A 15576-nucleotide genomic window follows, 5' to 3' on the forward strand; every position below is an offset into this window, starting at 1 on the left:
TGTAGAAACCCAGCAGAACCATCTTAACCATGAGATCAAGGTTAACATCCCTGGTAACAAGATATCAACATCATGGACTCCTTAGCATGATGCCCTGAGAAAGACCCATCACCACATCTGTGATGTGCTTGTGCAAAACACACAACCTCAATCTAATCACCACAAAACACCGGATGAAAGCAAGAGGCACAGGCTACAAAACAAGTGGCAGGTACTCATCAAAAGTGTCAAGATCTTAAAAAAGGAAAAAGACGGAGGAACCATCTGTTGTAGATTAGAGGAGACTAATAAAACATAAAAAGTGAATGTGTTATGAGATTCTGAAATAGAAAATGGGCATGAGAGGAAAAACTGGTGAAATATGAGTAAAGTGCGTAGTTTAGCTAATAATACGGTACCAGTTACATGGTTTTGATGATTATACTGGGTTCTCTCAGTGGTAACATGAGGGTAAGCTGGGACAAGAATATATATAAATTCTGCTATTCCTGCAACTTATTGGTAAGTCTAAAATGGTTTTAAAATTAAAATAAATAAAAATATACTGTTGTCAGGCATAGTGGTACAATACCAGCAACTCAGGAGGCTGAGGAAGGAGTATTACAAGTTCAAGACCAACCTGGGCAACTTATTGAGACCCTGTTTCAAAATAAAAAATAAAAAAGGCTGGGGGTGGCCATAATTCCAGTGACGTGGGAAGCTGAGGCAGGAGGATCATGAGTTCAAAACCAGCCTTAGCAATTTAGTGATGTCCTGAACAACTCAGATCCCCAGTTCCAAAGTGGGGGCAGGACTGGGTGTGTAGCTCAGTGGTAGATTCAATCCCAGTACCAAGAAAGGAAAAAAAAAGTACTCTACTAAATGTAGATGGCACTGCATTCAATTAGATTTGGAACATTTGGCTCATTTGACTCTGACTTTCTTTCTTTTTTAAATTGTTTTTGGTTATAGATGGACACAATATCTTTGTTTTATTTATTTATTTTATGTGGTACTGAGGATTAAACCCAGTGCCTCACCATGCGAGGCAATCACTCAACCATTGAGCTACAACCCCAGCCCATGACTCTGACTAGAATTCTAAAGATGGGTTAACACACTGAGCTTTAACTCACATACTATTCTGAATAAATCAATAAAATTAACTTCAAATGTTTAAATGTCTCAACGACTCTTGACTATTTACTAGCTGCAGATCATAAGCAATCCATGGAGTGGCATTCACGCAGGTATTTGCTTCCTGTTCTAATAAACCTGCCATGTGAAAGCTACAAGTGCCACTTGAGTAATTTTGATCTTCTGGCCCTAGTTCGTTCTCTCTCTCTCTCTGACACACACACACACAGCTGCTTACCTGTAGCACCACAATGCAAAAAATGCTCCAAAAAACACAAACAAAAATGCCACGTAGGTGATCCACATGATGACATACATGGCATCCAAACCAAAGATCCTCCAGAGAATAGGAGGTGCTGGGGGCTGGGGCTTGGGGCCACAAACGATGGAGCAGTCCTGGCAGCTGCATGGCCCAGTGACCTCATCTACAGACTCATTGCAGCCTTTGGTGGCATTGTTCATGGGCTCCATCCCCTGGACTGAAAGATCTATGGGAAGGAATTGTGTTGAGAGACAATCTCAATGAAAAAAACATTAAAAAGTGTGTACTGAACTATCTCGAAACCCAATAATAAGCATGCTGAAATACAGCATAACAATTGGAATAAGGCCTGGAGGTTTTAATTTAATCTCCAATCCCTTTATGTTTTATTGCTTTGCCTTATAAAATTTGTGGCTTTGCCTTATAAAATTACAAGAGCTGACTTTCAGTCCTGTCTTACTCCCACTCTGAATAGCTAGACTAAGATTTCAGCAGAGCTCTGAAAAGTCTGTTGTGACACTCCTTAGCCTTTCTTAAACAAACAAAACCCCAGTTTATTCCCTCAAGTACACAGCGATCCCTACAGGCAATTCCTTTTCCGCTTCCATTCATACTGGATAAATGCCCTAGTAACCTCTCTTACTCGAGAGAAACTCTAGGCATTAGTTACCGGAATTTATCCTCCCACTGCAGACTGATTCCTTGGCATTATAACATTATTATAAATATAGCAACTTTGGGAGTAGTCATCCCTACCTGAAAAAATGGGAGTGATGGTAAATGGCGCCTGTCCATTGTTCTTATCGAACATGTACTCGATCCAGTTGGTGGCATTGCAGGCATCAGCATCCCTCCCGCAGAGGAGTCCCAGGGCCTTGTCATTACTTGAGGGGGCCTCCACATCCCGGCAGGCATTGTACATTGCTAGAAAAGGAATCCCAAGGGAAAAAGCGACATGACACTTGCTCTAGTCTCCAGATAAGAGCTTGCAAAAGGCCTCTGAAATGGAAACAAAGGACTCCAGGTGGATTGCAACCGTGTTAGCAAGCAGACTGGAATGTGGGAGGGCTGCACACCGTGGAAGGGAGAGGTGACTTCCCTGTGAAATGGCTTATTCCAGTTTGACTCCAAGTAACTTAAAAGTAAAAAACAGGAAAGGGAAAGGCTTATGGTATACCATGTAGTTCTTACAAAAGCTTTGGGAAGTCTCCTCTCCACTGTCCAGAGGAGTAGACTAAAGCTAAGAATCTTAGTACCTCTTCAGTCAGTGAAGCTGGTTCCAGAAAACCTGGAGCAGCCTCTTGCAGCAGGAGACTACACAGCTGAATCATGGAAATCACAGGGAACACTGGCTTTAGGAATGAGGTCACATGTGAATTAAACTAATACCATTCTGGTTTTTAGTTTTATTTTAGTACACAAAGATAACACAGTACCTAATATCAATGCTATCACACACAGGGAGGCAGGTGGAGTGTCCTGTACTGCTAATTTTTATTTCACCAGTCCCTGCTTGCTAGAATCTGCCTAGATCTTCTTCCCTTAACCTCCAAGGGGATCTCTACATATTCATTTGGTTTTATCCTCACTTATTTATTTATTTTTTTTAATAAATAAATAAGTTGTCAAAGGACCTTTACTTTATTTATTTGTATGTGGTGCTGAGAGTCGAACCTAGTGCCTCACACATGCTAGGCAAGTGCTGTAACACTGAGTCACAACTCCAGCCCCTTACCCTCACTTTTGAAAGAAAGGTTAGCTAGAGGGACAGTTGTCTTTTTCAGAACTTTGAATATATCAGTCCTTTCTGGCCTATTATGGCTGGTGAGAAAATGTTCAATTATCATTCTTCTGAAGAGCTTTATGTCTTTTCTCTATTTGCTTTTAAGATCTCTGTCTTTGAAATGCATTCCTTTTTCTAAGTCATACTTAAGGTATGGGTTTCCTTTTGCTTTAAAAAAATTTTTAAATTATTTAAATTTTTATTTTAATGTGTGCTAAGGCTCAATCCCAGTGCCTCACACATGGTAGGCAAGTGCTCTGCCACTGAGCTACAGCCCCAGCCCTTAAAAAAAACTTCTGAGATATCATACACATACCATATCATACACCCACTTAAAATATTCAGTTTAATGAATTTTAGCATATTCATCAATATATGCAATCACCATCACATCCAGTTTTGGAACATTTTCAACCTCTTAAAAAAAGAAATCTTGTACCCTTTAACTATGACTGCTATTTCCCCACATTCCAAACCCTAAGCAATCACTAAATGTGTCTATAGAATTTGCCTATTTAGACATTTCATATTAACAGAATTTATAATGTTTGGTCTTTTCTGATGAGCTTCTTTTATTTACCTTTCCCCACACCTGGGAATTAAACCCAGGGACACTAAATCACTGAGTCACATCCCTAGCCTTTTTATTTTGAGGCAGGTTCTTGCTAAGTTGTTGAGGCTAGCTTTGAACTTGTGATCTTCCTGCTTTAGCCTACTGAACACTCCATTCTTTTTTTTTTTTTAATGGCCAAATAATATTCAATCACATGGAGGTACCATATTTTGTTGACATCTTTTGGCTACTATGAGTAATGTTGCTACAGACATTGGTAAGTTTTTGCGTGGACACGTTTCATTTTTCTTGGAGGGACTGCTGGGTCATATGGTAACTATATTTGTTTCAAGAACTGCCAGTGTTTTCCAAAGCAGCTATACCACTTTATATTCCCACGTATGAATGAAGTTCTGATTTCACCACATCCATGCCAATACCTGGTATCTGATTTTTTGACATTAGCCATCTTGACGAGTGTGCAGTTTTGATTTGTATTTCCATGAATATAATGTTGAACACCTTTTCATGTGCTTATTAACTATTTGCATACCTTCCTTGGGCTGTCTATTTACTATTAGGTTATAACAGATTTGTATATATTCTAGATATAAGTCCCTTAAAAATGCATGATTTGCAAATATTTTCTTCAGGATATCCTTTGAAGCACAAACATTTCTTTTTTTTTTTTAATGAGGTCTAATTTAGCTATTTCTTCTTTTGTTGCCCATACTTTTGATATTATATCTAAGACTTTACTGCCAAATCCATGGTCATAAAGACTTACCTCTATTTTTTCTCCTAAGAGTTCTGTAGTTTTAGCTCTTACATTTAAGTCTTTGATTCATTTTCAATTAATTTTTTTAATTTAATGAGGTAAGGGTCCAATTTCATTTTTTTTTTTTTTTTTTTTTTGCATGTGGATACTGTTAAGCCACACCATTTTCTGAAGAGGATTTCCCCCCAGTGATGGTCTTAGCACCTTTGTCAAAGAACAGTGTTCATAGATATACAGCTTATCTTCAATTATATTCATTGGTCCACATGTCTGTTTGTATTAAAGGACCATATCACCTTGATTTCCAATGCTTGGTAGTTAAATTTGAAATTGGGAAGTGAGTCCTTGTATTTTTTTTTTTTTTCAGGATTCTTTTAGCTCTTCTAGGTCTGCTGGAATTCCAAGTTGATTTTAGAATTACCCTGTCAATTCCTACAATGAACTCAGTTGGGATTCTGCTGGGAATTGAGTTGAATTTGTGGATCAATTGGGGAAAATCTGTCATTTTAACAACATTTTTGATCCACGAACATGTGATATTGTTCTAGTTATTTAGATCCTCCTTAATTTATTTGTATAAAGTGTTATAGTTTAAGTTTTGTACTTTGGTTACATTTATCCCTATTTTCTCATGCTACTATAAATGAAATTGTTTTCTTAATTTCATTTTCAGATTTCATATTGGGTTTCTTTTTAGCTTATCCTGCTTAAGGATTTTATTTACCTAAGACTGAGGACTTATTACTCATTCATTCTGGAAAATCTTTAGCCATTATCCCTCTGTTTATATCTATATGATGTTTTCTGAATAATTCTCTCATATCTTCCAGTGATTTCAGGGTTTTATTAGATATTTAGAGCCTAGAGAAGAATATGGAGAATAACACAATTCTCATTTCCTCACCACCCAGCTTTATCAATTTTACAATACTTGGGTTGGCGTTTCAAAAACAATGCACCAAAACAAAACAAAAATAATGTACCATTGTGGATGTGGCTCACTGGTAGAGCCACTAGCATGTGTGAGGCCCCAGATTAACTTTCCAACACTGTCACAGAACAAAAATAAAAACAAATGAAAAACACCATAGATTTTATTGAAACCCACTGATTACTGCTTCTCACTAGCATCTCCTCTTCCCTAAGATGATCCCAAATCTGAATTTGATGCATATTCCTATGCACGTCTGTGTACCTATGAGATATTGTATCTATATAGTACTTCTGTTTTAAAGTCGTATAAACATACTACACATACTCTATAGCCTTTTAGTTATCGTGTTTAAGTTACCCATGTAACAAATATGATTCTAATCCATACTTTTTAGTTTTAAGTTTTCTATGACCATGACTATATTCAATGTATTTATCCATTCTCTATTATCGAGCAATTAGTGTCTCCATTTAAAAAAAGAATTAGAGTTCATATTTTAGAGCAGTTTTGGGGTAAGAGTAAAATTAAGTGGAAATTTCAAAATTTCCACATATTTTATCCCCACGTTATTATTAATAACCTCCTTCATTATCAACATTCTGACTTAGAGTAGTATATTATTTATTTACTTTGACAAATGATGAACCTCTATATTGATACATTACTGTCATCCAAACCTTATAGTTTATAATGGGTTCACTCTTGGTGTACATTCTGTGGGATATGACAAATGTATAATGACATGTATCCAGCATTATAGTGTCACACATAATTTCACTTCTTCAATATCCTTTGTAGTCTGTGTACTCATTCCTCACTGCTAACCACTAGCAATGAATGATTTTTTACTGTCTTCAAAGTTTTGCCTTTTCAGAACGCCAGAGTTGGAATCATATGCTATGCAGCTTTTTAGATTAGATTTTTTTCACTTAGTAATATGATTTAAAGGTTCTTCCACGTCTTTTCATTTCTATTTAGTGCTGAATATCATTCCACATCTAAATGGATCAGTTTATACACTTATTCACCTACTGAAGAACAGCCTAGTTGCTTTTTTCAAGTTTTGGCAATTATGAATATGTGGTCCATATATCTGTGTGCAGGGTTTTTCACATAGATGTGCTTTCAACTCATCTGGTTAAACACCAAGGAGGACAATAGCTGGCTCATATGACAGGTATAGGTTAGTTTTGTAAGAGACTGCCAAGGTGTCTTCCAAAGAGGATGTACCATTTTGCATTCACGCCAACAATGAATTAAAGTTCCTGTTGCTCCCCATCTCATCAGCATTTGGTGGCATTAGTGTTCTGGATTTTGGCCACTACAGTACATGTTTAGTGGTATCTCACTATTGTTTCAATTTGCAATTCCCTAATGACATAAGATGTTCAGCATTTTTTCAAATACTTATTAACCATCTATACTCTTTCTTGGATGAGTTATCAGTTTGGGTTTTTGCCCATTTTTCAATCAAGTTCTTTATTTCCTCATTGTTAAGTTTTAAGAGTTTTCTGTATACTCTAATAGCTCTTAATCAAATATGCCTCTTGCAAATATTTGTTCCCAGTCTGTGATTTGTCTTCTTCTCATTCTCTGGATGTCTCCAATTTTCATGATCAATGAGAATGCTATAATGGATGTTCATAATTATATGGGCCTTCCTGTTCATATGTATTAAGAATTTCTGTTAGGTGGGCCTCTATAAGTGGAATTTCTGCAGTATGGGTGTGCTTATCCATCTTCAACTTCACCAGGTAATGCAAAATTGTTTTCAAACATTTGCGCCAGCTTTTGGTTATTGAGAGGTGCAATTTATTAACACTTCTATAGCTCCACATCATTATCATTAAATTTTTAATTTGTGACAATCTGATAATGTATGAATGGTGTTTCACTATTTTAATCAGCGTCTCATGGATTGATCCAGACATGAATTGTTTATATTCATAAACATTCTCATTGTGGTTTCTGCTTTTTCTCTTTTTGAAAATCTTTCTTTACCTTAAAGTCATGAAGATATTCTGTATTTGCTTCTAAAACTTTCCAAGGCTAGGATTTTTAATTTATACAGTAGATTTTTTTTGTATATGCCAAAAAATGAGATGAATATGTTTTATCACCCCATTTATCAACAAGATCCCATTCCCCTCAATGATTTGCAATGATGCACCTGTTATATATAAATTTTCCATGTATGCATGTTTTTATTTCTATACAGAATGATCTCTCTTCACTCAGGCTGCCTTTATGTCACATCTTTTGGAAGCCTGATTCCTAGTTACCATACTTTTTGTGTTTTTTTTTTTTAAATAGAATCTTTTTTCTATTAAACTTATTCTTGTATTTTTAATTGGTCATTATGAAAGCTTTTTATATTTGTGACAATTGGATAAAGTATGAATGGTGGTTCACTATTTTAACTGGCATTTCATGGATTGATCCAGACATGATCAATGTTCTAAATTATTCTTATAGTCAATAACTTTGCTAATAATTCTATTATTTTTTAGACTGTTCTTTGACACTTTTTGTTTACCTATGTCTAATTTGCTATTTATCTTTTAATCCATTCCAATGATCACTGCTCCCTCATTAGATCCACTTGATTCTATTTCTAATTTGTTCATTCCTTTTCTGCAGTTACTTATTCTTCTTAGAATTCTTTCATTTTCCACAAACAGAGGGTCTCTTTGGATTGTTCTATGATCTCTAGCAGCGGGGGGGGGGGGGGGGGGCATTCCTATTTGTGATATTGTTTACTTTCCCTTGTGTCTCAGAGTCAAAACTTCTTTTCCTCATCAACTACTTCTATCCATCTATTTCCTCCTAAGTCTTGCAGTAATTCATGATATTAAACAGTTCACATCTGCTAGAATCAACATTCTAATGCTTATTAAAATGTACACAAATTTGCATATTCTAAAATTTTCCATACAGGAGCTTAAGGCTAGGGAAGGGGTTAAAGCCAATGCTTTAAAGAGGTGGTTTTGTTGGTTGTAGCCCAAGTCCTAGGATACAAACAAGAAATGACTCTGAGTTCAAGGCCAATGGAACTGGAAATTGTGATTAATGTTTAGTGGTATCTACGTCTTTTCATTTCTATTTAGTGCTGAATATCATTCCACATCTGAATAGATCCACACAGTTGACAGAATAACAAAAAGAACAGCTTGATGCTCTGCCCTCATGCTAGCTAAAAGGGGAATAATTAATTTTACTTACCATTGGCAAAACTCTGTCCAACATAGTATTGTAATTCTTTGACATTCGTTTTTGTCTGGTTTGTCATAGGATCAACATAGTCTTCAGTTTCTGTAACATTCAGAAACTGACTCTGATGAGGGCTACATGTCAGCTCACAAAACAGGTTCATTAGGTTATAAAAACAGGATGGGCATCTAGAGAAAAAATAAATTATATTTTGCATGATCTCACAGATAGGGCCAGCAAAAATATGATTTAAAAATAATAAAGAATTTTAAAAATTAACTGCAAAGGGACAAATGAACATATTAAAACCAAAAATTCTTCAATTAAAACCCCATGTTAAAATAAGTAACTTGGGGCTGGGGATGTGGCTCAGGCGGTAGTGCGCTTGCCTGGCATGCGTGCGGCCTGGGTTCGATCCTCAGCACCACATACCAACAAAGATGTTGTGTCCGCCGAGAACTAAGAAATAAATATTAAAAATTCTCTCTCTCTCTCCTCTCTCACTCTCTCTTTAAAAAAAAAAAAAATAAGTAACTTTTAAAACTATCCCCTCCCAAACTGCTGTAATTGCTATATTTACTTTGCTCAGATGTAATTTCAAAAAGAGAAAGATGCTTTTATGAATTCTGTGCTTTTGTAATTTAGAGACATCTTTCTTTGTCCTAGAGCTGTGACAATTCTGATTAAGAACAAAAGGGAAAAAAATGAGCTTTCACATTAGGATTTTCACCTTATAACTTACTGAAAGGCTTTCTTCCAAGCCTTGGGTAATCCCAGGCCTTCCCAAAACACAGCAGGATCCCCTCGTGACTTGTGAAAACAAAAGGGACAGCCATGGTGTTCTCTGGCTGCATACATTAGAGAAGCACAAGGGACAGCTGACTGATGCCCTTCGGGTTCAAAGCTTAAGCTCCTAAAGCTGACTTGTTATGTGGCACAAGGGCTCTCTCCCTTTGGTGCATTCTCACAACACAACTGAGATTATTTTCTAGACTGATCCAGCGCTAGTGATCACACATGACACGGAATGAGGAAGGTGTAACCCAGCCTTCAAAAGCCTCTGCTCCAGTGAAGCAGATACGCACACAGATTCTTTTTCAGGAAACCTTTACTTTCCAAAACCAGAAACTTTAATCACACTACCCTGATAAGAATCACAATTGGGGTGTACAGATTTCTACATATCTCTTGCCGTGTTATTTCATTTGATCATGAATTTCAACAGCTGCATAAGATTCCATATGTCAGGTTATTTTTCTTATTTGCTGTTATTAACAAAGCTTTGGTACCTCTGGAGAAAATCTTAGCTATCTGTTGATGTTCATGAATGGGTGCTAAATAAATGTTTTGACTGAATTGACGAAGGGTCCAATCTAGCTCCATCAATGTCCAGCAGCCTTCCGTAAGATATAGTGGCCCAAACAGACTCCCAGCTTTTGATATTGTATTATACGATGTCCTGGGAGAACAACTGAATGATGGTTTTCCATTCTGTACTGTAACTTCTGATAAGAAGCAGGGTTCCATAGTGGAAGGTAGCTTATGCCCTGCCACTTGCAGTGATAACTGCAGAGAGCATTTCCCCCTCTTTATATTTGCTCCCCATCCATCTATCTCAGTGTGCTAAGGTCTGAAAAACTGACAAAGATAACACAGTCTTACTTGTTGTTCTGCCCATCTGAAAATTGCTAGATAGGCCTCTAGAGAAGAACACCTATTATGCAATCCTCTTTCATTGGCCTGGGTCATGAAGAACAGATGGAACAGAAAACGAACTTTGACAAAACTGGCCAACTATGCCAGAACAAACTGAACAGTGACCCAAGGCCAGCCTAGTGAGGACCTGCAGCATATCATTTCACCACAGAAAAAGGCAAAATGACAAGCAAAGCAGGGGAGGTGAGGAGAGGGAAATGATTAGAAGACTGCACAGGTGAGGGACCTGTGCAGGACTCCCAGGAACCTCTCTTTTCCAGGGTGCACAGAAACTCGAATCTGAAAGAACTAGCCTACTATGCAGAGCCAGGGCATCTCAGAGGAAACCAAGTCACAACTGTGGATGTAACTGGGAAGAGAACCAAGTCTATCATGATGATTACTTTCTCTATTTCTTAGAAGTCATCAAAACAGAACATACCAAAACTCTGACTTTACAAGCAGACCCTAACATTACTGATTAACAAGTAGCTAAAACCCCCTGGCTCTGTTTGCCTGGTGGTCAACCTACCTGGACAGAAACTGCAGAGGCAGCTGTAGGTTGTCTTTCAGAGTCCGAAGCTGCTGAACATCACAACAGAGACTGACATTGTCGAAGAAGAATCCAGGACAGAGTTCCTTTCAGAAGACAGAGTACAGATATGAGAGTAGCAGTTAGGGTAAGGATGCCATTCCTCTAGAGAAAAAACAGCTCTGCTCACGTAAACCTTTTCAGTGCCTGAGGATAAGGCAAGCATTTGAGAAATTCTTGCAGAATTCTCTTGAAAGGCCATCAAATATACTATTCATAAACTAGGGACTCAAGGGTAGAGGCGGTAGAGACATTTCTAATTTAGTTTTTATTTGGAAGCTCTGTCTCTCCCCCGACAGTCATTTTACCTCTTCCTACCTTTTTTTATTTAAGTTCAACCAGAGTGCTATTTATGATTTCCATTAGTCACTCCAGGGAAAGTCAAAACTTTTACTAATTCTGATGAAAGGAATAAGTAAGCAGAGATCTCCTATCATGTCAATTTGACTTTTTATTACGTAAGTCTCTAAAAATCAGTCTTTCCACCCCGATTTTCCAAGTTCTTTTCCAATACCCTTGTGCATGCAGGATGGTAAAAATGATAACAAAGCAAAACCCTGGCGACAGCCAAACTTCACATGCTCAGGGGAACACAAAGAAATCACTAAAATATACAGGGAAAGAGGAAGTCAGAGCTTCTTAGTGGCAGTCTGTTCAAGTCCTGGGATCTAGGAACCAAAAAGTCAAGTTCTAATATATTTTGCAGAAGTTTCAAAGAGTAGCATTTGAGGACTAATGTCAGTCTCTAAATAGTAACCTGCTATTGGGAAACTATGAGAGATAGAAAGTCGGTGCCTGAAAAATTAAACCTCTGTAGTTAGCTTATCTTCTCTACACTGTGCATTACAGGTTAGAATCTGGGATAAGATTTAGGCCTATTAGTTTCACCTCTACCCACACTGTGCTGCAAGGTTTAATTACAGAGGATCTTGTGATCAGCATTTTGTACGGCTAACAAGGAACTTACCTGCACTAAGTCATACCCATCTTTTGGCAGTGGTTTTGGTGGCCCGGAATATCTGCAATTGTATCTCTTATCTCCAGATGCAATTCCACACTCTCCATACCAAACGCAGGACTGTAAAAACACCTACAGAAATTAACACAAGACTAGGTATAACTGGGGTCTAATGGAAAACATATTTTCAACAATAAAAAGTGCTCATTCAAGCACCGTTACAGAATCTGTCAATGCTACCTGCAAAAGGAAGTGAAAGCAAGAGGCACTTATTAAACATTTTGAGAAACAGTAATAGAAATAGACCAAATGGGGGGCTGAGGTTATAGCTCAGTGGCAGAGCACTCGCTTGCCTAGCATGTGCGAGGCACTGGGTTCGATCCTTAGCACCATACACAAATAAAATAAAGGCATTCTGTCCATTTACAACTACAAAAAAATAAAAAATAAATAGACCAAATGACCCAAATGGATTTGTCAAGTCAATAAAGTAGGTCATGGAAATTATTTACATGATTTCAACTTTCTGCTTATTTAAGAGAAGTTACAGTTCCCTATAAAAATCACTAAGAATCACAGGATAGAGTAAGTTAGCAATTACTGAGACACTACTTTTGCACATCTGCACAAGGAACTATTAAGTTTTAAAGAATGAAGGATATTCCCACATATATTTAGGTTAAGTACTCCATAAATAACCTGAAGAACAAAATCATAAACATCAATGAGCAAGGTAGGAGCAAGAATGAATATTATATCCTTGAGATTTACGTAGAAAGCAAGGAATGCACCTGTTAACTCCAAGGAAAATCACCTAAGCACTCTTAAAAAAAAATTTTTTTTTAAATCTCTCTTGCAAAAAGATTTCTCAAGAGTCACTCATATTCCCCATGTGAGAGTCACAAGGCTGTCAGAAAATTCATAAGTGGGGAGGGTTTAGAATGAATCAGCACCCTGTTCCAAGGACACTGCCCAAAGCAACCTGACTCTTGGTATCACAATGAACTCAGACAGTCACAGAGGGCCCAGCGAGCCAGAGCCACTGGCTTGTAACTGTCTGTGCCTTAGTGAAAAACGCGAGACCAAGAAGCAAAACTACAGTCCCAAAAATGCCTGGGAGAAAGTCATTTAAAAAGATCTCAATAGAAGCAACAGCAGAGTCCTCTCCAGTGACAGCGGCACATGACCTACACACATGCAACAAGCTAAGTGAGTCTGCTGGTCCCCAGGGTCAAGACAGAATCCCAGAACAGAACAGTCCCAGAAGCCCTGAAACATCAGAGAGAGAGGGAAAAAAAAAAAAAAAAAAAAACAACCAAGCAGGAGGTAGGGGTGTGCATGTTTGGGGGAATCCAAGGAGTCAATATAATTGAGTTGTCCACTCAATTCAACCTTCAGATATTCTAAAATAAAAATTACCACTTACCACTTATCTCTCTGCTTGACTCATTAAAAGTCACATGTTGGGCCACAAATGAGGAAGTGGTGAGCCTTCAATGAAGCTCCTGTACCAATCCTTTGTCAAGAAGTTGCATAATTCCACCAACATTTTTATATAAGAAGACCCCCAATTGTTATCCTCAAAAACCTAGAGAATCTAAAGAAAGTGTTGCAAATCTAGGTTTCCAATAAAAGATCACTGCCTATCTAACCAAAGCTTGAAAAAGTGAAAGCTGATGACAGAGATGGAATGAACTGTTGATAATTACATATAATTTAAATACAAGGGATCCCTCCCAAGACCTCAGGGAATTCTCAACTGAGTGGCTGGCCAAACAGGTCTCAGGTCAGGGCCATTCAGACTGGTCAACCACAGGAGCAGAAGTGACAGTGTTAAAAGGAAAATTCCTTAGACCAATTGAATTTAGGAGAGTTTATTTGGGCAGGACAAAACAAAACCAATTCAACACATCTTGGCAGCTCCCAGAACAGAGCAGGTTCCAGGAAAGCCAACAAACAATGTGATCAGACACATTTATGGAAAAACCCAAGTGAAATAATCTGCTACTGCTTTACCAACCAGTCAAATGGTTACTGCTTAATTAGTTAACTGGTTTGAGGACCTCCTATAACCAACCAGAACTGCAATTAAACTCTAGATTGCTTTGGTTTACTGGGCCTAGTGCAGGTGCCCAGTCCAAATCCATGACCTCCCACAAATTTTAGTAAAAAACAGGAACCTAGTCAACAAATCCAGTCCCAGCATGGCAAACAGAATGGGTGTCTGGAGCCTAAGTTTCCCTTCCTCAGCACTTAGTGCTACAAAGGCAAATCAAGATGACCCAATGCTGTTTAGCTTCCTTTTTACCAAGATCATCTTTTATGTCATTTATTTCGAAGCAAAGTGCTGTTTTTACCCATCTGGTGGAAGAGGAAAGGAGAAGGCATGGAGTGATCAGGAGGCATGCGATCAGCAGCTCTAGGTTCTGATCCAAAGAACTAATGATCTGGTCAGTAAACTTCATGGCACCTGGGACCCCATCTGGGGCAGATTACTTAAAACCACACTGAATAGAAATTCCCTTTCCTGTGAAATGAAGTTCACTATCTCTGCTTATCTCAGAGGTTTAGCATGCCGATGAGAGATCACACATGTGTATATAACAAGTACTCAGTAAACTACAAGGCAAGTTACAGTTAAATGTAAAGACATAATGTCTTCCAACTGTCTGGAACCTCTTTAATAAGGTTCTAAAGATCTGAACAGAATAAAACACCTGAGGTATTTTGGGGTCCAGGAAATTTGGGCTTGAATAAACTCTTAGGTTTACTTCTCACAAAGCCATTCTGCCTATAGCAAGCCCTAAGTCAGTGGACCCCAAAGTACCGACAAGGTGCTCACTATGTTCCAGACACTGTTTTATATCAGCCCAATGAATCCTAACAACAGTTTGATGTGGGAGATGCTACAATGGAGGGAGCACTGAAACACTAAGAACTTCTCTAATATCACACAGGTAGTGGCCAAATCAGGTTTCAAACAAGAGCATTCTGGCTCCAGAAACAGACTCTCCATTGTGGATCTGGGCAGACAGGGCTGGGACATGCTCATCTCTGTGACCCATGAAGATTCTAGTTGGCATCCAAGCGATTGGTCTTTCAGTCTTGAAATCACCAGTGTGGTAGGCAGTTTGGATTTTATTGACAAACAGTGTGGATGTACCTCAAGATCCCTTAGGACTCTCATAGCAGCACATGCTAACACTAAGACTAAGGTATACTGGGCAAACAAGGCTTGTACAGTACACATACTTCCTTTTTAAATGAAGCATCTAATTTCCAAACTTAAAGCTGGATTCACTATGATACAAGAACCCTGATTTTACATCCAATAATATTCTCATGGGGAAGGAAGTATCATGTCTAATACCGAAATAAAATCCACCAACATTTTAATACCATAGTCAAAATGTGCATCTACTTAACATGTGAACTGACTTCCGGAGATGGATGGCAGTGATAGCTACACATAACGTGATATACTCAGCATCACTGAACAGGGTTAAAAATGGAAATTTTACGTTATGTGTATTTTACAGAACACACATCAAAAGAACCATGTGCTCAGATGTCCTTCACCATATAAAAGGAAAGCCTAGGGCTGGGGTTGTGGCTTAGTAGTAGAGCACTTGCCTAGCATGTGTGGGGCACTGGGTTCCATCCTCAGCACCACATAAAAATGGACAAATAAAATA

At 38.1% G+C, this 15576-nt stretch overlaps 1 protein-coding gene across 1 annotated transcript in view; it reads right to left on the reverse strand.

The window, feature by feature from the left end:
- NPC1 (NPC intracellular cholesterol transporter 1) overlaps positions 1-15576 on the reverse strand; it is a 48764-nt gene that overhangs the window by 25268 nt on the left and 7920 nt on the right. The window contains exons 2-6 of the mRNA XM_081263600.1: positions 11891-12013; positions 10864-10970; positions 8649-8824; positions 2135-2302; positions 1355-1604 (exon numbers count right to left, since the gene is read on the reverse strand). Coding sequence (XP_081119726.1) covers positions 1355-1604; positions 2135-2302; positions 8649-8824; positions 10864-10970; positions 11891-12013 — 824 coding nt within the window. The remainder of the gene's footprint in view (positions 1-1354; positions 1605-2134; positions 2303-8648; positions 8825-10863; positions 10971-11890; positions 12014-15576) is intronic.

This window comes from Spermophilus citellus, assembly GCF_964194105.1.
Source record: "Spermophilus citellus genome assembly, chromosome: 12".
In the NCBI taxonomy this organism is placed as follows: Eukaryota; Metazoa; Chordata; class Mammalia; order Rodentia; family Sciuridae; genus Spermophilus; species Spermophilus citellus.